At 43.6% G+C, this 24,724-nt stretch overlaps 1 protein-coding gene across 1 annotated transcript in view; it reads right to left on the bottom strand.

The window, feature by feature from the left end:
• The window catches only part of ADA2 (adenosine deaminase 2), a 33,967-nt gene extending 9,526 nt beyond the window's left edge, over window positions 1–24,441 (bottom strand). Inside the window, exons 1-6 of the mRNA XM_063308131.1 lie at window positions 24,228–24,441; window positions 23,864–24,075; window positions 23,293–23,604; window positions 20,635–20,857; window positions 2,482–2,692; window positions 1,319–1,446 (exon numbers count right to left, since the gene is read on the bottom strand). Of these exons, the coding sequence (XP_063164201.1) occupies window positions 1,319–1,446; window positions 2,482–2,692; window positions 20,635–20,857; window positions 23,293–23,596 (866 nt within the window). The 5' untranslated portion in view covers window positions 23,597–23,604; window positions 23,864–24,075; window positions 24,228–24,441. The remainder of the gene's footprint in view (window positions 1–1,318; window positions 1,447–2,481; window positions 2,693–20,634; window positions 20,858–23,292; window positions 23,605–23,863; window positions 24,076–24,227) is intronic.
• Between the last annotated feature and the right edge of the window lie 283 nt (window positions 24,442–24,724).

Here is a 24,724-nt window from a genome sequence, read left to right as displayed (position 1 = left end):
TCACATCAGCCTTGCCAATGCAGGTGCCCCTGCCATGTGTTAGACCAGGGTTTCTCAACCAGGGTTCTATGGAACCTTGGGGTTCCACAAGAGGTCACTAGGGGTTCCCTGGGAGATCAAGATTTATTTTTAAAAATATTTCAAATCCAGGCAAGTTCACATGAAAGAGGTGAGTTAAATTCTTTATTTTCAGTTTAAGAACACTGTTAATGCATACATACAGGCCCATGCATGAAACCAATATACTAATTTTGTAACTTCTGGCATATATTTGAGCCTGAATGTTCAGGGGTTGCCCAAGGCCTGAAAAATATTTCAAGGGTTCCTCCAGGGTCAAAAAGTTGAGAAAGGCTATGTTAGACTATAAATCTCACAATCCCTGAAGAGCTTTGAGGGTACCAGATTGGGGAAACATGCTGAAACAGATTCCTTTACAGTGCCATGCACATACTTCACATCTGAAATTCTTCTATATGCTCATTGTGATGTCAAGCTCAATTAGGATTGACTTGGAGTAAGCCAAGTTATTCCTCCCTACCATTACAACATATTTTAGGATAATCCATCTGAAGTTTAAGAACTCATTACATCCTAAACTCAGAGGTGACAAGGCTCAATCCTACCTCAGCCCCATACCCATGAGCTTTCAAGCCCCTTCCCTTTAATATTCCCCCATGAGCCCACAAATTCCATCACACTTAGCTCTCTTTGTATCTACTGATCTAGTTTCTACCTCATGGCAGTAAGAAGTAGCTTGAAGAAAAGGAAGGAACGAGACCGTTAAAAGTTCATCCAGAAAAGAGTTATGGTAGTGATGGGGAATCTGTGGTACTTCTAGTGCTGCCAAATTTCCCTCGCCACTGGCCATGATGACATGGGTGCAGGTCTGTAATTCAGCCATGTCTGGAGGGCCACAGGTTCTCCACACCTGAATTATGGATTCACAGTGCTCCCCTCCTTTCTGGGCCTAGTGGAGCCAAGAGGGAACACATCTCTAGATACTCATATGATAGACACCTATAAAGAGAATGCTGGGGCTTTTAGTCATTATCTAAAGATGGTTTTATTTTTAAAAAATGAAAAATGAATTTATTTTTGCTAGTTAATGCTGATTAATTGATGATGTGTCATCAAGCCAGTGTCAGCTCTTAGCAATCACACAGATTTTTTTCCCAAGAGAATCTATCCCCCGCCTGGTCCTTCAGGTCTTTCAATGCCACTATAATTGTGCCCTTCCACCTTGCTAGTTAATATTAGTTACTTAAACTGAAATGTATGGGCCTGTCCCTGCTGACAAAGCTATTTAGATGTCCCTTACCGGAATGTTGTGTATATAATCTTTGCACCCACGAAATCAGGGTGATTATTTACAAATCGTTTAGCCACTTCTTCATAAGCTGCCACAGACCAAACTTTATCATGCAGACTTCCGTCCAGCTCATATATCTGTGGGCAAAACAAGAATACACAAAAGTTTAAACCATGTGAAAAAAAGCTCTTCCAGGAAAACCACAGAAAAACCACTACCCTTGCTTATGTAGATCACCAGGAGGCAGTATGCGACCAATTTTGTGGTAAATCTGGACTCATTTGAGGTACGTAGCCAACTCTTATTCTGTGGGGTTTAACCCACGGAATAAGATTTGGCTATGTACATCTGACGAATCTCAGTATAGGACAAAAACCGTTACGTACTGCCTGCTGGAAGTAAAAGCACCACGCAGGATATACACGGTATAAAAACAGAGACATTTCCCCTACTCCATGTGGAGTGGTGGAAGTCATATGGGTGATGTAACATCCATCTCCCTCTGTCTTGCTCTCTCTCTGAGAGCTTAAGGGAAGGTAACTTTTCTGTTTTCCTTTCTAACTCTCCTGTTTCCAACTCTTCTGTTTTTGGCCTTTCTAGACAGAAAACTCCCCTATGAGCTAAGATATGACTATATATTTAATGAGGCTCCCTTTTAATGAAGGTTTTGGAACAAGATACTTAACTCACATCAGCCTTGCCAATGCAGGCGCCCCTGCCATGTGTTAGACCAGGGTTTCTCAACCAGAGTTCCGTGGCACCCTAGGGTTCCTTGAGAGATCACTAGGGGTTCCCCACAAGATCACAATTTATTTTTAAAATCATTTCAAATTCGGGCAACCTCACATGAAAGAGGTGAGTTTCATTCTTTATTTTCAGGTTAAGAACCCTGTTAATGCATACATACAGGCCTACCCATGAAACGAATAGAATAATTTTGTAACTTCTGGCCTATCTCTGAGCCTGAATGTGCAGGGGTTCCCCGAGGCCTGAAAAATATTTCAAGGGTTCCTCCAGGGTCAAAAGGTTGGGAAAGGCTGGTATATACCATTCTGGTAGTTTCTGAACTTCGATAATCGTATTTGAAAAGGGTACATTTTTTTTCTCCATTTTGCCAGGGGCTCCCAAGCAGTACTTTTTCAAATGAGAAAGGAGGAGGAGGAATGTATTACCGGTGTCAGTAGAACTCTGAGCTCAACATACTGCACATTATCTTCATAGAGCTCCATCAGCCCTTGATAGAAATAGGATTTGAACACAGGCGCATAATTAATAATGCCGGAAGCAGTGGTGAAGATATTTTCAAATTTCTTCCAGATGAAAGCTTGAGTTGGGTAGGTCTTCTCTGGAGTATCTGTTACTAGCGTTAGGTTCCTCAGCAAACTGGGGAGGGGGAAAGAAACGGATAGTGGCCATTTAACAATGCACATAAGACGTTTGCCTCTATGGCCAGACGTGACAAATAATCATAATATCTCCTGTTGCTGGATGCAAGCTCAAGATCAAGTATGTTTTTAGATATTCCACAGATCGGTTTCTTGCACCATTTTTTTTTAAAAAAATATTTATTTTATCCATGCACAATTAACAAATCAATCTTTAAACTTAAAAAAAAAACAAATAGAAAAGAGACAACCCCAAACAAATACTTAAAAATACAAACTAAGAACGAAAAGAAAGTTGAAGGGGAAAAAACCTACTGGACCTTAAATTTTATACTTTCCAATAGTCATTGGAATACATAATGAATACATTACTATATGATCAGTACAAGAAATTATTGTAAAATATCACGTCTCCGCCATAGTACCACATACTGCTGCATCTTTTGATTAGTCGAAAATACTGCCTTTTCCAAAAAAATAAATCACACATTTCTGACAACCATTCATTGACATCTGGAATAATACCACATTTCCATTTTCTCAATATGATTCTTTTAGCCCCTTCTTGCACCATCATAACTAAGCATATGTATTCTTAGAAATCGAACGAAGGAATGAATGAACGAATAAATAAATAAATAAATGCCATGAATTCCAGTGGACATTCCACACAAGTAAGTTTTAGGTGTTATGGTTAGGATGCTGCCCTATGCATTATAATAAATTCCATTCTCTTTTGTTAGACTTGTTTTCAGTACAGAGCAGTGTTTCCCAGCCTTGGCAACTTTAAGATGGGTGGACTTCAACTCCCAGAATTTCCCAGCTGGGAGCTGAAGTCCACCCATCTGAACGTTGCCAAGGTTGGGAAACACTGGTATAGAGGATGAACATATAGACTGAATTCATTCAAACCACCACCCCATGGTTACTTAACTATATTTTAGTGAATTAACCACAATTACTAGATTTGCCATTACCCATTAACCGTGACCAACAAACCAGAATATGCTAAACCAAAACTGGACTAACCACATAATAGCTTGAATATGTTATGTGAATTTAGCTCAATAAAAGAGAGAAGTCAGTCTGGCGCAGTGATTTAAGTTGCTGGCCTAGAAACGGGGAGACTGAGAGTTCTAGTCCCACCTTAGACATGAAAGCCAGCTGGGTGACCTTCGGCCAGTCACTCTCTCTCAGCCCAACCCACCTCACAGGGTTGTTGTTGTGGGGAAAACAGGAGGGAACTTTATGTACACTGCCCCGAGTTGTAAAAAAAGAAAGAAAGAAATTTAAGGTGGGATATAAATCTAATTTAATAATAAATAAAAATTAATATGGATGTGAGCTTTCACTTGAATAGTGTAATTGCTTATTCTTGCTGATGAATCTGGCTTCCCTTCTAATGGGTGCTTAATAAAAGGTGATGCTGAAAACTAACCCAACTTCTTCCAGGGCAAAGATAAAGATTCTCTTGAGCTGAGCATGGCTCCTGGTAATTACTTTGACAAAACCCTATTGTTCTCCTGCAAAAATGCAAAAACGAATATGTCCTTTTTTTTTTACTTCCCAGGGCAGCTTACAGCCCTGGCATTCCCTGGTAGTCTCTGATCCAAGCACTAACCAGATCCAATCCAGTTCAAGGTCTGCTAGGGACTGCCAGCTATTGTGATCCTTGTTAAATTAAAAGAAAAGACTGGGAAGATACACAGTCCTCAATGTTCTCTCATGAGGCATTTTGGAGGCAGCTCAATGTGGAAGAATTAGACTTCCCAAGAGCTTTGTGCTCAGTGTTGGGTCAGCTTAACACCACCTAGGCTCTGTGCTGTTCAGCTTATTTATCAATGACTTGTATGAGGGGATAGAAATTATGATTATCAAATTTGCAAAGATGGGATAAGATAGGTGGTATAGGTGGGAATAGTATCAAGATTTGACAAGCTGGAACAATAGGCAGAAACCAGCAAGATGAAAAGTCCTTCATTTGGGTAGGGAAAGCATGATTATAGGATGGGGGGCACCATACTGGGCAACAAGACATTTGAAAAGGTTATTTTGGTGGAGCACAAGTTGACTATGAGCCAACAGTGGGATGCAGCTGCAAATAAAAGCAAATGCGATCCTAGGCTGTGTCAATGTAAGTACAGTGTCAAGATCACGAGAAATCATTGTTCCACTCCATTCTGCATATGCCAGAATGTACCTACATGTGACGTACCTGACTCCATTACTGCACAGCTAGATTGTACGTCTCTCACGTAGCCTCAGAATGCTGTATATTCCCTTATAAGGGCATGAGTTGTATTTCCCTATTCTCTTTGTACTCACTCCCCCGCCCTGATAGAACTGCTGAATAAAAGGAGGTGGGGGCGTGGCCCAGGGGGCAGTACCAGCAACCTCCTGAGATGTAGCGTCACTCGCCACAAAAGAATCCTGTGCCTACCGTTGTTTTTTCGACCTCACCCTTGCGAGGGAATCGTTGGCTCATTCCCCCCCAGGGAATCCCATAGACCGAAGGGCGAAGGACTGGTCGCGTGACGCGACAACTGGGGGCTCGTCCGGGATCCCTTCGGTCTCACGGTGTGATCTCTGTCTAGAGGTGCACTGCCTTCACTCTCGTTACTACGCACCTGGAAAAGGCTCTGCAATCGTAAGTAATGGGCTCCCCACTCTCCAAAGTTTCGTCAGTTCATAGGGACGAACTTTATGATTTAGTGAAGAAGGCTAACTCTTGTCAAAAGGCTAACGGTACGACCATCTTTCCCATTTCAAAAAAATCGGTGACTCAACTCCTACTGTACATGGACAGACACTGCCCTGTCTATCCTTCAGAGGGGTCGCTCAAAGCATCCACTTGGGAAAGGATAGGAAAATATTTTCATGATACCCCACGAGCACCCGTGCCTATTCTGACTGCCTGGAAGGCTGTTATGGCGGCCATCAACACTCTTTCCCCTCCCCCGTCTTCCCCGGAAACTTGCCCTTCTCCTCCCGGCCCAAAAACCCCACCCCCTCTTGCCGCCCATCTCGATGCTGCCTCACCACCACCCCCTCCATACCCAGCCGTTCCTCCTCCCCCTTCAGCTCCAACCCCCGACTCCCCTCAACACCACCCCCTAGGAGGCGCCATCACTGAACTCCTCTCCTCCCCCCTCTCATTGGAAATGGAGAGTCCCTCTGCCTTTCCCATGACCATCGGCCTAGGGGCGGCGGGAGGAAATTTGTATAACAATATTGAACTTAAGGTTTTGAAACAAATCAAAGATGCTGTAACCACCTACGGCTTGCACTCTCCTTTTACTAGGGGAGTTTTAGACTCTTTAGTTACTGCTAACACTGTTATGTTATTGTATGATTGGAAAATGCTTTTTTCTATGCTTATGACCCCGGCGCAATACGTTGTGTGGCAATCTGAATACGACAAAGGGGTGGAAGTAGAAATTAGAAGAGGTCTTCCCGCAGGGGTGACCGCAAATCAATTATTAGGAAAGGGACAATTCGCAACCTTAGTCCAGCAACAGAACTCCCCCCGTCGTTGTTTTGCTATTATTCACATGTGCGCCATGAATGCTCTCAAAAGAGTGGATGATTCCGACTCTCAATCCACCCAAACGTTTTTGAAAATAATGCAAGAACCAAATGAACCATACGCTTCCTTCATAAGTCGCCTTCAGATTGCTTTAGACCGACAAATTGATAATGCCACGGCTAAACATGAGCTGCTAATGAAACTTGCTTTCTCTAACGCTAATCATGACTGCCAGACCATTCTGCAACCCGCAGTCAATCAACCGGGTGTAAAGCTTGCAGACTTCCTGCAACTCTGCAGAATCGTTGGTACCACCTCTCACAAAGTGAGCGCTCTCGCTGCCGCCATTACCACCTCGCTGCCTTCTACTAACCCCTCCCCTCAGCTCCATTCCCCGGAAGCCCTCGCAATCACTCGTCATGGAAATTGCTTCAATTGTGGGAAGCCGGGCCACTTTAAGAATCAATGCCGTGCACCCGGGGGAGGTGGGGCGCCCCCTTCCACTCAAAGGGGGCCGCCCCCCCCCTCCAAACCTAAAACTCCTTGTCCCAGGTGCCGCAAAGGCTATCATTGGGCCTCGCAATGTCGCAATAACTCCTCCCCTCACCAGCCTTCGGAAAACTAGATCGGGGGTTGTCAGCTAACCCCGCCCCAAAGGCTGAATTACCCATCACCAGCTTCCCTGTGGAGTTGGCAGAGGATCTTTTGTATGACGATCCGGGGGCTGTCCTTTCCCTTCCTCTTGTTGTCACGCTGCATAAACCCCTCCCTCCTCTTACCCCTGCTTTGCTTATTCCCAACTCCTCGCTTACGCTTGAGGGAATGGTTGCTGCTCCCTATTTGTATGATTCATCAGATTTGACACAAATTGCTCTGGCAGGAGTGGGAGATAGGTGCTTTTCCTTAAATAAAGGAACAATTGTCGCCACGCTCATACTTCTCCCTTCTCCTGATATGCCATCATTGTTTGCCTTGCAGCAACCAGTCCAAACCTCTAAACCCACCCTCCTTGTCACACTAAATGGTCGCTCTTTCGAAGGCTTGATTGACACCGGCGCCGACGTCTCTGTCATTCGTTCCGCTGAATGGCCCTCCTCCTGGCCTATCGCTGAAGCCTCCTCGGTGCAAGGAGTAGGCGGAGCACAGGCCGCTAAGGTCAGCTCTCATTGGCTTTCTGCTGTGACTGCTCATTCTCATATTACAGCTTATCTAAAGCCTTATATCTTGCCTTTGCACTGTAACCTATGGGGCCGTGACTTGCTTTCACAGTTCCACGCTTTTATTCAACTTCCCTAATGGCTTTACAGGACCCTTCAGGGTCTCTCTCTCTCTCTCTCAAAACCTCTGTGCCGGTATGGGTTGATCAATGGCCACTCACCAAAGAGAAACTGGACGCCTTACATATCTTGGTCCAACAGCAGTTAATTGAAGGCCATATCGAAACCTCCACCAGCCCATACAATACTCCGGTATTTGTCATCAAAAAGAAGTCTGGCAAATGGCGCCTCCTACAGGATCTTAGGGCTATCAACACCATCCTTCAGCCCATGGGACCTTTGCAGTGTGGACTTCCCAACCCCAACTTGATTCCGGAAGGACACGACCTTATTGTAATAGACCTCAAGGATTGTTTTTTTTCCATACCTTTGGCACAAAAGGACAGAATTATTTTCGCATTTACGGTACCGGAACTTAACAATTCAAAGCCTACTGCTCGGTACCAGTGGAAGGTCCTCCCACAAGGCATGTTGAACTCACCCACAATGTGCCAATTTTTTGTCGATAAAGCATTGCAACCCTATAGATCCCAATTTCCGCATTTTCTTGTGTATCATTATATGGATGACATTTTAGTCGCTGCTGAGGGCCCGAAAGGGACAGTTCAAAAAACTTTTCCTATTCTTTTAGCCACCCTAGCAACGGCAGGGTTGCACGTTGCACCAGAAAAGGTCCAGTCTCGTTATCCAATGCAATATCTAGGCCACAAAGTTTTAGCCTCCACAGCTGCCCCACTTCTACCTATGCTCACGCTTCCCCAGCCGACCACCTTGGTCCAATTACAACAATGTCTGGGGGTCATTAACTGGGCCCGCGCATACCTTGCTTTAACTACACCCATGTTATCACCTTTATTCCAAGCGCTAGTGGGTTTGACAAACCCAGCTGACAAGGTATACCTTACAGAACAACAATTGCATGCCCTACAACAGGTCAATGCCGTCCTTACGACCCAATGGGTGGACCGTGCGCTCACTGACAAACCACCCTCTCTTGCCATTCTTTCAACACATCAATTATTAACTGCCATCATCGTCCAAACGTCTGATAACAAACATCTACATATTTTAGAATGGCTACACTTGCCACACACACCTAAGACATCCATCATCACCAGAGCAGCACAAATGGCCTCTCTTGTTGAGAAAGGCTGGAAGAGGATTAGAGCCCTAATGGGACTGGATGTTTCCACCCTGTACATTCCCCTTAAGGTTACTCAATGGGAACCCCTCCTACAAAACTCCACTGCACTGCAGGATGCCTTGGAGGACTGGTGTGGCCAGGTGTCATGCCATCTTCCCCCTGATCCTCGATTGCAACTGTTGCGAACGGTACCCTTCACACTAACCTCGCCGTTCGTTCAGCAGCCACTCAAGGAAGCCCTCACTGTTTTTACAGACGGCTCCAAAACCATAGGGGCTTGTACATGGCAAAATAATTGCAAATGGCATAAACGCCTAACAGGCCCACAAGCATCTGCCCAACAGGCTGAGTTAGCCGCCTTTTTGCTAGCCTTGTCCCTTTTCCCAGAACAGCCTTTGAATGTTATATTAGATAGTATGTATGTCACTCAAATGGCTGTGGCCATGTTTGATGCATATATTTCCCCTGTTACCCCCCCCTCTCTCATGACGCTTTTTTTGCAGCTTCAAACTCTCCTGAAGGACAGAACATCCCCTTTGTTTGTAGCGCATATTAGAAGCCACCAACAGCTACCCGGTTTCCTGTCCGAAGGCAACCACATGGCAGATGAGGCTTGCAAAATTATGGCCTCTTCCCCTCTTCCTCCGCCGCTTTCAGCAGGGGACAGCCATGCTTATTTCCATCAAAATAAAAAAGCCTTGGTGCGCCAATTTGGCATTACATATCAAGAAGCTACCGCCATTCTTCAACAATGTCCAACCTGCAGTTTGCAGGCAAAGTGCATCCCTGAGGGAGTTAATCCCAGGGGTGTCCAAGCTTGTGACACATGGCAGATGGATGTCACTCATTATCCCTCTTTTGCACCTTGGAAGTATATCCATGTATCTGTGGATACTTATTCGGGATTCATCCTGGCAACTTTGCAAAGAGGAGAAGCCACGAAAAACGTAATCAATCATTGTATTCGCACTTTCGTCACATCGGGATGTCCCAAAACTTTGAAAACTGACAATGGCCCCGCTTACGTCAGCACTCCCTTTGCTGAGTTTTGCCGTAAGTGGTCCATTACTCACAGATTCGGTATACCATTCAACAGCCAAGGTCAGGCTATTGTGGAAAGGGCTAACCAGACCCTAAAGAATGCCCTTGATCGGCAAACGGGGAAAAAGGCCTTAGGCCCCCCAAGCCTCCCGATGTTACAAAATATCCTTAATCTCACCTTGTTTACCTTGAATTTCCTTAATCTTACCGGTACCCCCCCTGCTACGGCTGCATCTCGACACTTTTCCAAGCCAGTAGTTCCCTCTTCCCGTCCCCTTGTTTATTTTAGGCAACTGCCCAGCCCTGAGTGGAAAGGCCCTGCGCAACTCGTCACCTGGGGAAAAGGCTACGCTGCTGTGCAACTTCCTGATCGAGTGCTCTGGGTTCCTGCTCGCTGCATCCGGCCATATCATGGGCAGCCTCCTGACAAGCACCTTCTTGACCCTCCTTCTCTGTTATCTCTCTTCCATCTCTGCTCCCCTCACAACGAACCCTAAAACAACCTCTCTCATTCGAACCCATCGTTTACGCTACCCTGCCACCATTGGCCGCAGCTCAGCATCCAACGCCATGGAATGTCTTCAACGCTCAACCCTAAAACAACCTCTCTCATTCGAACCCATCGTTTACGCTACCCTGCCACCATTGGCCGCAGCTCAGCATCCAACGCCATGGAATGTCTTCAACGCTCTCCCATCAAAAGAAAAGGCACCTTCTGGCGCTGGTTTCGCAACAACACTCTTCTCCAAGATGGCGATTCCTACTCCATCACTTATCACTTTCGCCAAACTACCCTTGCTATCACCAACGTACAGTTGACCGATCTAGGACAATATCACTGTGAAATAACAAAATTAATTAAGGGGTTCGCCACCTCATCTCGCCTTACGCTCACCTTATTTTTACTCTCCCTTCCTGAGCCCGCCCGTTGGCAGGGACGACGCCTACTGGCATTTGACGCCCAGGGATCGCATCGCCCTTACAATATCACCTGGACAATCCGCGATGCCTTGGGACAGATCCTGAATACCTCCTTTTGTTATAGCCCAATTATATCTTGTTTCCCTAACCTGTATTTTGACTTTTCAGAAATGCTTTTAGGAGTGACAGCCTACAGGAGGCTGGACGGCTTCCCAGAGCCCAGCCACTCCACCGTTAAAAGGTATCCCCTGTATGTGTGCCCAGGACATGACACCAGCCCTGATCACGTGCACGACTGCGGAGGCATAGCAGATTACTTTTGCAAATCTTGGTCCTGCGTTTCCACTGGCTACATCTACTGGATCCCTCCATATAAGACTGATTACATCACCCTCACTCGGTTGAGAAAGGACATTAGGTGCACCGCAACCAAAAAGAATGCGGCAGGACAGGGGGGTTGGAATAGATGTAATCCGGTTATTGTACAATTCACTGCTGCAGGAAAAGCTCAGGGGAATGCCTGGGACTCAGGTGTAAAATGGGGAGGTCGTATATATGCCGGATGGCCCGGGTATCATTACGGCAACATATTCTACATTCAACGACAGGTCACTCTCCCTCAGTCCCCACCTGTTGGGCCCAATGCCGACGACATTCACTCCACCTTTCTTAAACCCCTCACCAAACAAAAAAACCCCCTTGTCTCTCTTCTTAACTCCTCCTTTTCCCTTGTTCACACCGCTTCTAACACATCTCGATGTTGGCTTTGCTTGTCTTCCTCCCCACCATTCTATGAAGCAGTCGGTTCTCCTGACCCTATCCGAAACTCTACCTCAGCCGCCTCCTGCCGCTGGCAAAACACCACGTTGACTATCACCTCTATAATAGGGCAGGGCTGCTGCCTTGGCCGTGTTCCTGCTAACTATATTCAATATTGCCTTAATTCTTCTCATGATCACTGTGCCCTCTATCTTCCAAAAAATCGCTTGAACATCAACGGTCACACCGGCCATGGTGGCTACGGTGTACTCTACACTACCTCTGGTAATATCTCTGCCCGATTGACAGGGCAATACTTTATCCCTGGGAACAACTCTGTTTGGGCATGTTCTTCTGGCCTCACCGCATGTGTATATGGTGATACCTTGTTACAAACTAACGCCTTTTGTATTCAGGTGCTCCTACTCCCCAAGATTTCTATCTATTCCCCTGACGAACTTCTCTCCATTTTAGAGCCCCCTCATTATCCCCTCAAGGCTAAGCGCGAAGTAGTGACTGCTGTAACTTTATCAGTCCTACTGGGCTTAGGTGCGGCCGGAGCCGCCACTGGTGTGTCAGCCCTTGTTGTCAATGATCAGAACCTGCGTCACCTTAGCGTTATCATTGACACTGACCTTCGCGCCATCGAACAATCTATTGTGGCGCTACAAGATTCCCTTACCTCTCTATCCGAAGTGGTTTTGCAAAATCGTAGGGGTCTCGACCTTCTGTTCCTCAAACAAGGGGGTCTGTGTGTTGCTCTAAAGGAAGACTGCTGTTTTTATGCCGACAACTCAGGAGTAGTATTGGACTCTATGAAAGAGCTCAATTCCCGTTTAAAAACAAGGGAATTGGAGCGCCAACAATCCATGTCATGGTATCAAAATATGTTTAGCATTTCTCCATGGCTAACCACACTGTTGTCCGCTCTGTTGGGGCCCCTCCTGTTATTGATTCTCGTATGCACCATAGGCCCCTGTGTGCTGGGTCGCGTTCTCCGCTTCTTAAAGCAGAGACTTCATACATTGGACTCAGAGGTATCCGAGACAAAGCTTGCTGTTCAACACCTGGTCTCTGCTGTAGGTATGGAGAAAACACCACTCTTGGGATGGTCCTCCGATAGTGAATCAGAAGTGGAAAAGGACCCCCGGTCACACTACCCCCCGAGAGAGGACGCTGGGATGGGTCTCCTTGGACTGAAGAGTCCCTGGCTCCCCGACTCAGACCCTCTGGGGGAGGAACAAAATTAAATAAAAAAGGTGGAATTGTGACGTACCTGACTCCATTACTGCACAGCTAGATTGTACGTCTCTCACGTAGCCTCAGAATGCTGTATATTCCCTTATAAGGGCATGAGTTGTATTTCCCTATTCTCTTTGTACTCACTCCCCCGCCCTGATAGAACTGCTGAATAAAAGGAGGTGGGGGCGTGGCCCAGGGGGCAGTACCAGCAACCTCCTGAGATGTAGCGTCACTCGCCACAAAAGAATCCTGTGCCTACCGTTGTTTTTTCGACCTCACCCTTGCGAGGGAATCGTTGGCTCATTCCCCCCCAGGGAATCCCATAGACCGAAGGGCGAAGGACTGGTCGCGTGACGCGACACCTACAGTAGAACATTGTGTCTAGTTCTGGGCAATGGAGTAGGTCCAAAGAAGAACACCCATGATGACAAGTGGCCTGGAAAGAAAAGATTATGAGGAAAGTTTGGAAATGTTGGGTATCTTAACCTGGAGAGGAGAAGACTCAGGAAGGCATGGTAGCTGTTCTCAAAGGTCTTAGGGGCTGTCATGCTGAAGATGGGGCAGAATCCATTCCACATGAATAACTGGCCACAATCATGTCTCAGGTCCAGAGGGGAACATAAGAAGCCAAAGAAAAGGTGATTAAATTGCATGAAAGTAAACTGGAATGCTGATTTGTTACTGCTGCTAACAATTATACTGTTATTACAATTATAGAGAAGTAAGAGCATGCTCAGAGAAACCACAAGATATGCTAAAACTGAGAATTGTGCTACTAAAAATAGAACTGCAGAAGAAACATTTGGCCAGAAATAAGACTTATTAATAAGCCAAGCTGCAGCAGCTAAAATGCTCAGGATCCTACTGGTACCAAGTCAGCGGGAAGTCCACCTCTGATGGGAATCCCAGATCAAGCATATCTGCTCTTCTCATGGGAAGCCTCAGACAGACATTATGCAGAAGGCACCAACCCACTTAATCCAGGGTCTGCTTCTCCCTCACATAGTTAATTCTTCCTTTGCAAGAATTAGCATCTCATGAGATTAGCATCAGGGTGTAAAAATGCAGATAGCGCTAATGTCTGTTGGTTCTGGGGGTGGGGTGGGGGAAAAGCTTCTTTTTAGGAAATTGAGCAGAAGGAATAAGAGGAAAGATGCTTTTGAAAGCTGCCTGTGAAACATTCAGTAAAACCTAGTAGCTACTGGGTTAGCCTACATTTTGGATTCACGTAATACATAATGAACCATAAACTAGAGAAATAGGCTAGATTCAGACAATGTATCATGTCACAAAAATATATGGAAGGTTAACACTAACCAAGCTTCAAACAATGTGCAAATGCACCCACTAGGTCTTCAACTGACTTGATTGTACCATTAAATATACCACATCTGTTTAACTCTAGTTTCTATCTTGATACTTAGCAATGAAAGACAAGAAGAACATCCTGGATATATTAGCTGTCAGCCCAATGGGTTGCCACATGAAGTGTTGATTTTTCTTGCAGGGCTTCAGGTAGAACACTGTTTCTCAACCTTGGGAACTTTAAGAGGTGTGGACTTCAACTCCCAGAATTCTGGGAGTTGAAGTTCACACATCTTAAAGTTCCCAAGGTTGAGAAATACTGAGACAGAAGTTGGGTGGTCTGTCAGAAATGTTCGAGTGGATCCTGCACTGAGCAGGCAACTGGACTGGATGACCTCTAAGATCCCATCTAACCGTATGATTCTATTACCCAAAATGAGTTTGAATACTGAGCAATTTCTACCACTCACATATATTTGTTCTAAAGCCTCCGAATAGATAAGTTTTGTTAACAATTGTTCAATTTTCATCAGTACTCTTGCATTTTCTCCTTTGGAAGAAGCAATTCCGGCTTATTTCATCATAAAAATGTGCCAATCAAGTGTCTTTTGACTTATATCACACCCCCAAGTGAGTAACATGCAAATATGCTCATTGTGTGCAGTAAAATATGCAAATCAAGCTTGGCTCATGCTGTTTCTCCATCCGAGCCCTTCATAATAAACCAGGGTCTCACCCAGGGCCCAGACCACATTCTTTCACTATGACAACTGAAAATAGTTCCTGTTTGCTGCCTTTCCTAATCAGAGCCTAAGCAATGGAAAGTACACACAATTACACAAGTGAGACCTAGACTGAATTCCTACATCATCTCTGCCATCATTATGGTTGGTCGCAGTCAGCTGGATGTTTAGAATGGATTTGGCATTTTTGTCCACCTACCAAGTCCTTCCCAAGGGCCTGGGATAGACAGATGTTGTTATTTAATAACATTAAAGGTATCGTCGCAGGATGTAAGCTGTTCCAAGTAAAGCTGCCTTTTGCAATTGACTGATGGTGTTTCTGTCAACGCCGATGGTGTTCAAGGGGTACTCCAGATGTGTTGTTGTTGTTATTGTTGTTATTATTATTTGTGCTCCTACAACTTGCAAGAGATAGCACTGCCAGTTATCATAAACCAAGGTAGTGGTGGGTCTGGTCAACAGATGGGATGGGGTAGCACAAAATGGAGTCTCTTTGTCACACATTTAATGGGCCAGTTTCTGTTTCCCTACCTATGAAGTCCTTCCCTGTGCTCTCAACCACATGTAATGTTTCGTTCCCTTATTAAGTGGGATGGGGGGACTAGATTAAAAAGAGTGGGGAAGGAAACTAAAAATCCAGTAGCCCTAATTCACTCAGGGTGTTTTTTTTTTAAGTGTCTACCAGTCAGGGAATTCAAAGTTAAGGTTTCCACAGCAACGTTAACTCTGCCCTCTTGTGCATGACAATGGGGGTCTTTCGTTACATTGGCAGACAAAAGATTGGGCAATGCAAGAAACTACTCCACAAACAATGCAGCATAATAGAAAGGAAATGAACCATAGCACACACAGCAGCATCTTCTACTAGTTTATATGTGGCAGTAACGGCCATTTCAGGTCTATTCTGAGAAGAACTGCTTATGTAGCCACATAGCAAACATCACCCTAGAAACCAGGAATGAAGTGCAGAGAGGCGTCTTTTACAAAGTTATCTGAAGTACAGGGCCCAAAAAATTGCAAAGAATGGCAATTTTAAAAGACATTTTATAATTTTAAAATCTCCTTCAGCTCAGCAGGGAGATATTTATAAAGAACTGGCAAAAAGGAAGAGAACCCTAAAGTACAGTTATTTTTTAAAAAATTGTTCACAAGTTTCAGGCAGCTTGATAATATTTACTCAAAATAAGTCCTACCATGTCTCAGTCCTACTAAGATAATGTAGAATTCCAATTTTAGGACTGATGTGTGCCAAGTATGGAAGTATTGCCATTAACATTTTAACCTCAGCAACATTTTCTTCTTGCAGAATCAAGCTGCCCTGGTTTTCTCCTCAGAAAAGAGAAGGTGTCTCTGAGATAAAGTGAGCCAAACAGAAATGATGAATTTTTATTCCTTCACAGAATGTTTACCATGGATAGGAAAATGGATGGAGAAATTTTAAGGCATGCAAACCCTGGCAGAAAGGGAGTGGATTGTACATGGCTTGTTGTCAGGAATCCCCATTTGTCAAAAGAAGCAAAACTGGCTGGGTATAAGAGCATGAAGAGTTGGAAATGTCAGAAGAAACATAAAAGTAAGTTGAATGCAGTGGGAATGGGGTACTTAAGAAGTGTGTGTGATAAAGCAAAAAGAGATGGGGTCAAGAATGAATGGGTGAAGAATGAATGTAGACTGAACACAAAAGTGAGTGATCAGTGTGAAAGGGGTATGTTGATATGGTTTGGCCATAATGAAAGAATGAATGAGAACTAAATTACAAAACAAATATACGAAGGAGGAGTGAATGGGTCAAGAGGAAGGAGAATCAGACTTGCAGCTGGATGGAGTTGGTGAGATCTACAGAAGGAGAGAAACTTGAAGAATAAAAGGCAACATTTGAAGTATACAGAATTAAATTGAGGATGGTTTGCAAAGATAAGAAAGTACGGAGAGGGGAAATTAAGTGTTCTATAAATTAGATTTAACTGTATTTCCTTTCCTTTTTCTTATCTCATGCCTTTCATTCCCTTTGCTTACTATTTATTATTCCTTCTCTGTGTTATGGATTAAGTTGCTTATCCCAGAAAGGGAATTGTGTGATGGATATGAATGTAAATTGACATTTGCTGGACTGAATAAATTGGGTACTCTTGCTTGACTTGAACCAATGTGAATGCATGTTGTGTATCTGATGTAACCATGGGTCTCTCTCTCTCTCTCTCTCTCTCACACACACACACACACAGACTTCTACATGGCAATAACATTCCGATCTTTACAGAAAAGTTCAACAGCATTTTTATGCTACATCCAGACATACTGTCTTGGACACAAGTCTTTTGGATTTCACTGGGACATAGTGAACCATCTGGAGAAATCATATTTCAGGAACAAAATACAGTTGCAAGAACCTGCTTGTTCAAACCCATCAAAGGAAAAGATACTGAGGTCATATTTGCAAGAACCAAGAGAATAGTGCTTAATTCTAACTCAGAGGATAAGGCCCCTTCTATCTAAAGATACAAAGAGTGGGCAGCTAGAATGCTAGACCACAAACCCATTTAAAACTAACATTGACTTATAAACCATTACTCATGGAAAGTCCATCTGGTTGGTTAACCGTAAAGCTGAGTTGGCCAGTTTTTGAAAGCTAGCAGCAGGACTTTAAAAAATAGCAGTTGAAGGCCACAGCATGTGGGATTATAATACAATGACATCATATCATATGGGTAGGCAGGAATGGGATTTTTGCATGTTTGGGTGGGTGATGATTTTATAACTTTTTTTTTCAGCTTAGATAAGCCAGCTAACTTAGAGGCTTAAATCTACTTAAAGCCTTTTTTTTTCCTTTTGAAAACAGAGGGAAAATATACCTCTGTGAATTAGCAGTTTGTCATCAGATGTAATGGTCTAATTTCTGTGAATTCTAGAAGATCCAAAAGGAAACTCAAGGGCCACATGTATTCTGGAGGACATGTGTTGTCCACCCTATTCGTTAGTCAAGCAACTGAGATTATACAGGCAAAAACATGAAAGACTTCCATTTGCAGAGATTAACATCGGAACAAAGCTAAACAAAGTCTAGCTAAATCAACATGTACATCTTGGTTACCCAGCCATGGATTCTTGGATAACTTCCTGCTTGAATATTTGCCTCTTAATTCATCAGGCAATAAACTCCTGAGCTATCTGTGCTTACTATGCATGAACTGTAGTTATTGCCTCTAAGTTAGCTGGTGTATCCAAACTGTAGAGCATAATGAGGTTTATGTCAATCTGACTTTCTAAATGGCTTTATGATTAAAGTCACCATAAGCGTCATCCTATGCAGGAAAAACTGAGCATTGATCCAGGAGGCAGCTTTGTCACAGGAAATACAAGAGTGGTTCATTATAAAGAGCCAAAAGTTTCATCTCACTCTACAAGCACTAGAAAGAAGGTTTTGTTCTGTTTTGTTCTGTTTTGTTTGTGGCAGGAGAAATACAGATTTGGGTGCTGTCATTCACCCATTCTTTTCATATGGGGAAGAAAATCTTTTATTTGGAGCTTGATACCTTCGTCGCCCATTGCAGGAGGGAAGAACAGCGTGTTGGATCAAGAGACTGGAGTTACCAATTTTTGGAGACAACATGAATCCCCAGTGGGTTGCTATGTGGTGAACAGTGTAAATCCAGTAATCTCTTCTGGCCAAGTCTGGCTGGGATGATAGAATGATAGAGTTAAAAAGGCCATTTGGGTCACCTAAACAGTGCTGGAATGCAGATTAAAGTACTTCCATCAGATTGTGCCTATCTTCCACTTAAAGATGCCAGTGAAGGGAGCCTACCGCTTCTCTAGGTAACTGGTGTTACTATTGAAGTAATGCCTCATTAGAACATATTCTTAACATTTAACCTGAATCTCCCTTTCTGTAACTTAAGGTCATCATTCTGTTTTGTGTACTTTGGGATGGGTACAGAATTAGTTTTGGTCTTCTGCATGATACCAGGAAGTGCTATTATCACCTTTTCTCCATGTTTAAATATACCCAGTTCCATCAATCTTCGGTTTCTGTGAATCATTCTTAAAATAAGATGCCTTGATCTGGACACAGAACTCGAAGTGGAGTTTGACTAATGCAGAACACAGATTATTCAATGACACCATGTAGGTCTTGGAGTGAGGGCTGAGGCTGGCACGGCAGGGCAGTCATCAAAACATGATGCAGATGCCCTCTACATCCAAGGCTGAGAAATAAGCAGCAAAAAATCAATTCCCATATATATTGGGAATTATGTTTATTTATAAGATTTAACCATGGGGCTGTTAACGAGGGCTTGACTGCTTGATTCTGCAAGATGTGATCTTCTTCATTAGGTTTTCTAGTATCTGCAGTAAAGCAACATACTGTACCTTTCCCAGCAGCCTTGTCCTTGATTCCTCTGTTGTTAGCCCGAGTGCTGGTTGAGTTTCTAGAGACAAATCTACTGCCATGTCCTGGACGAAGCTCCATTATGCACAATGCTGCCTTATGTTGAGAAAATAGAACTAAAGGGCTGATACATACAAGCCACTATACTGAGTCAGAACACTAATTCATCTAGTCCAGTAATGTTGATCCTGAATGGCAATGACTATCCAGAGTTTTAAGTATATTGGAGATACCAGGGTCTGAATCTGTAACCTGCATGTAAAGTATGTGCTTGAAGTGCAAGATATATATCTATAAAGAAGTGAGGGTTGAATTTTCTGTCTTCAGTCATTAATTCACTAAGAAGCTTTAGATGGATGATTAAAATATTGTCTTATCAACCATTCCATCCCCACATTTTTAATGTGGGGTCACAGTAAGGATAATGCAAGGCACCCTGAGCAATTAGGGAACACGTTGTATAAATGCTGAGTCATATGATTAAAACAACCTCAACACAATGTCTGCTCCACTGAAATAGTGTGATGGGTTCTAGGTTAAAAGATGCAGGAAGAGGCTCCGATGGAGTAAACATGCAGAACAAGTATTCCATCTTTAAAATTATCCAGCTGGTGCTCCAAACCAGCCTTCCTCAATCTGCCGCATTTCAAATGGAACCATAGCTACAAACTCTGGGAGTTGCAGTCCCAGCACATCTGGAAGATGCCACGTTGGGGAAGAGAGAGGTAACATAATCGTGTAATTTGCTTGTAACTATGTGAGGGTTCTTTGCCTTCCAAGGACTGGACATAACACAGCGTAGCAAATCTGTACATAATGCTTTATTACAGCACACACCTTCCCCAACAACAGGCTATTGCTCTCGGTCATCTCCACCCATCTAGGACTTGCAAGTTGCCGTTGCCACGTAATTACGTTTTTAACACTCAGGCCTTTATACTCAGTCTTTTAATACTCAGTTCAAACAAAAGTCTCAAAGTCTATAAAGTAGCATACAACCTTTGCCTTTTTCCAAAAGTTCTTGCACTAGTTGGGATGAGGGGCTGCCTCAGTGTGGTTGTTCCTTTTCTAGTTGCTGCCGAGCTCCAGGCTAAGCTCCAAACTCTGCTCTTAAGCAGTGTTGCTTTGGGGCACTCCAGCTGAGCTCCAGGGAGGAATCCCACCAGGACATGCTGCCCACCATTGTTTGTGGTCCTGGCAGTTAACTGATAGCCCTCTTGCCTGCCTGTAATAGCTGTCAATCTCCAGACATCGCCTCCCGCTTCCTCGCCTGCTTGCTGTTTTCCTACTTCCTTTTCTCCTACACCGCCCGCCCCCACAGACGCTGTCTTAGCATTTGCTTTTGTAAGCTAATGGTCTGGATGGGGGGTGAGGCTGCCTCTGGATGCCAGCAGGTCCTTGAAAACGCCGGGGTGGTGGTGGTGGCTCAATTAGCCAGGCAGCTGGAACACTGGTGTGGGTGCTTGTGGGTAAAATTGCAAGTTAATGAATGAAGGTATGAGGAAGATGGAGTGAGAAGCGTTGCTGCCTGGCTGTAGCTACTTTTCCCAATTTCACTCTCTCACAAACCAATCAGAAATACTTTCACCCACCTCTTATCAAATTCAGCCACATCATCCAGACTCTTGCGGTAGGTCTCCAGCAATATCCACTTGGAGCAAGGAGGCACATTTGTAGGAGGAGAAGGATGTGAAAACTTGAATTGAACAGTCCAGTTAGGGCAGAAGCAGATGTAACAGTGAGGCATGTAACTAGCGTCGTATACCAGCCAGTCAGCACTCAGGATAGCGTAGTCATGCACATGTAAAAGGCCACCTGTGGGCAAGGAAGAGGCAAGTGGAACAAAGGAAAACAAGACCATGGCTTGAATTGTTTTGCTGGAACAATGAAACTATCTATACTGCAGTGCAATACAGCAAACTGACTAGTGTTGGTGATGAAGCCTGTAACTGACTAGCTGAATTGTCTCAAACAGTAGAAAGCTAGGGAAAGAAATTCTGTTTAAAGATAAATTGGCCCTACACAAGGCTAGATTGAAATGGTAAACAGAGACCCTGGCCAATAACATCATGCAAAGGCTGCAATGCTTGGGCTGCATCATCGTCCAAAAGGCTTAGCAAAGGAAGGTTTTCTTTGTTTAAAATTAGCAATACTTGCATTTTTAACTGTAGGCAGTGAACAAATTATGGTGTGGGAACAGCTTTCACAATATTGTCTCTAAGACTTTTTTTTCCTGCTTAGCTTCTTTCTGTGTTGGGATCTCACTATAACTTTACTGAAGGCAGATTTTATGCAAGGCCCAGATAAAATGTATAAGAAGGCAATCACGTTCCACACTTGAGACAAGAATGCAAGAAAACCGCTTTTTTAATACCATGAAATATCACAAGCCCTGGTCACCCAAGCCTGGAAAATGTTTCAGGGTAAAATTCTTCAACAGTATAGAGGGCTTTGGGAACTGGTGGAAGTGGCTGGATGGCCATCTATTGGGATACTGTAGTAGCAGAGTACTACACCGGGCTGGAAGTTGGACTAGATGATCCCGTGTTATTTCAGAATCTTATATTTAGTGATTCTATAACTAACAAAAATAGCCATATAAATCTTTTAAATACAAAATAACAAAAATAGCTATCAGTGGCCATTACATAATCTGAATACTTGCCATGCAAAGTCTGCTGTTATCGGTACTACCAAACTGAATTCTTAGTATGCAGAAAGGCAGGGCAGAAATATATTGTGAAGGCTACTGTTCCCATTGTAGTTTGTCCGAACAGAGTAACTTGTGTGCCCATCCCATTAAATACACATTACTTTAAAATAGCATTCCAGTACCCAATGAATAAAGGCATGAATTATAACTCATTCTGTGAATCACCCAGAGGATATACAGTATGTTGTAGCATTTAAACACATTAAGTATCTATCTGAAATAACTAGTAATGGAGAAAAAATGTCTAGTTCAATAGGGGTTGTTCTTGTTTAGAAGTTAAAATGACACAGGATTTTTTAAAAAATTGGTTACAATTTTGGATTAATATTTCTTCAAAATTCTTGTGGACCTTGGGTATACATTATCTGATAACCAATTTTATAGAATCCTGTTGTACGGAAAAGCCAAGCAAGTGGAGTTGTGTGAAAAGAAAGTCTCAAAGCTGTTGACCTGAGTTTTCCTTCCTTATTAATTGTGTTCCTTCCTTATGGATTGTTCCCTGGGACTTTAAGAGAGCAAAGACCCACACCTGTACAGGTAGCCCTCAACTTACGACCACCATTGGGACGGAAGCTTCTGTCACTAAGCGATGTGGTTGTAAAGCGAGATGTCGTGTGACTGTATCGCTTGGCGACTGCAATCCCGACAGTCCCAGATGCCATCATTAATTGAGAATCGCAGGTCGTTAAGCAAGGACCCACCCCAATCCAAGCCATTCTGGGCTTGATCCTTCCCAGCCCCGGAAGCCTCAATAAGGTAAGGGGCTGCCTCCAAGTCCCCCACCCACCTATCTCCCCCCATCTCTGCCATTCTGGCTGCCCTGCACCCTGCCTTGCGGGGTGACCATATGGCTCTGGAGCTGCTTGCCACATCCTGGGAAGCCGCAGCTGCCCCAGTCTGGCACCAGCTGCAGTCCTGCTCGCTACCCTACACTGCGAGACCCCTGCCACCCTCCATTCCACTGCCCCTGCAGTTGGAGAGCTACAGCAGCCAGCTGTGTATGGAGGAGTTGAGACCTTTATTGCTATAAAAGGAGGGCAGTTAAAAGAAACTCAGGGGAAAAAGGAAACTTGTAACTGTTAAATATTGTCACTTTTCATGTCTCACTATGCCATTATCACTTATAACTATATATATAATTAGGCACAGATAAGTAGGTTAGTTGTATACATTAGGTTTAACACAGTAGAAGTGTATGTTTCATATAATAAAGTAACACTGTGTAAATATCAAAGGAAAACATCCAGCCTTTTGGTCTGTAGTTTGTAGCTTAACTGGAACCTGCTCGCAAGCTGGGGAAATAATTTTATCTGAAGTTGCTGATTTTGTTTTAAAAAATGTGACTAATTTTGGTAGAGTTTTTTTGAAAGCAAAAGCTCTATAGCTGAAAAGCAGCAGATTACCTACAATACTCATTGTCCTTTTTCTCCACAGAGTTTCTTTTAGTCATCCATGAGCAGCCATATAACCATCCAGTCTATCCACTAAGCACAAAAGTCTTGGGAGATGCCAGGGGAGACCAGGTTGGGATCCTTACCTTTGGGCATTTCTTTTAGGATGCTGAAAACGGCACTTTGTTCAATGAGACCTTTAGCCTTGAAGAAATGCATGGCAGGTGGAAACAGCCCAGTTTGCATAGCTTTAATTACTTCTGTTTCTTTGAGGTTCATGAGCTTGTCATTGAAATGTTCTTCCTGTGGTGTTAGGATAAGGTTGCCACCTGTACGCCGGGCATCCTCCTTCTCAAATAGCCTGTCCCGTTTATTCAATGGGAAGCTTACCCATAGGGAAACCCAACTGAGAATGAGGATCCCCTGAGCTCCAATTCTCCGAGCAACCATATTCTTTGCTAAAGGGGCACACCTAGAAAACATAGACACAAATGCAAACAATTTTTTAAAAATATCTAGATTATCTTCAGTATAGGGAACAATTGGAAAAGTCCAGGAGATCCCCTTTTTAAAATATGTTCTCCACTTGAAACTGAAGGATTTAAGTTTAAACTTAGAGATTTAAATATTAATTTAATGATTCAAGAGCTTCTCCAAGAGATTTTCCAGGCCAAATCAAAGCTTGCCCCTTCTAACAAAGGGTAGTAAAAAGCTCACCTGGAGACACTCCAACAATTTACTTCCTGATGGTTTTTCCTTCCTTGTGCTTGGCAAAAGCTCTTTCACAAGCTAAAAGTCAGAGCCTCTCGGGGGTACACAGGTAGGTCTGGCTGGTGTTTTGAAACTATTCCTCTAACACAGAACAAACTAGAGATGTCAGCCGTTCAAATTTCTTTACTGCTTCAGCCGAACCAGAGGATGCCACATCACTGTTTAAATAAAGGAGGAAGCCATAAAAAAGATTATGACTCACAGAAAAACTAGAACTTTCATGCTCATTTAAGCAAAAATTAGTATTATTCGTTATGATTCATTTAGAAGTAAACATGCATGGAATGGGACCATGTAGGCATTTACTCACGTAACCTCTCTGCCTCCCAGCCAGATCAGCATTAGCCTTCAGGCACTTCTGTTCCAATCCAGCACAAAGACTCCTGACTTCTCTGGTGATGCTCTGTTTTAAAAAGGAGATGGAATTAAAAATACTAATAAAGTTTTGACTGGAATTTCTGCTTATTCAAGTGCATGTTACTGATTTATTGTATTTAAGTAAGTAGGCTAGGCTGATATAAGCCCCTTAAAGGGGGAAGCAGTAAGTTGATGGGGGTAGAGGACCATCACATTTTATACATTAGCAGAGCTATCATAGGGATTAGGTGGCAGAAAGCCGTGACACCTGTACAATTATTGTCCAATCATCTCAGACACAAGAATGCTAGCAGAAGGGAAAAAATAGTTTTAAGTGTATTTTAAGTGCTGGGGAAATGCAATTCCAGAAAAGAAGTATTTCCTCAAGAGAGGAAATTTGGATGCCTTGTAACATTGCTACAGCAACTGCCCATTTATCATGAGGGGAAA

Source organism: Candoia aspera, chromosome 7 (assembly GCF_035149785.1).
Source record: "Candoia aspera isolate rCanAsp1 chromosome 7, rCanAsp1.hap2, whole genome shotgun sequence".
Taxonomy (NCBI): domain Eukaryota; kingdom Metazoa; phylum Chordata; class Lepidosauria; order Squamata; family Boidae; genus Candoia; species Candoia aspera.
This window is presented reverse-complemented; position numbering and strand designations above follow the sequence as displayed.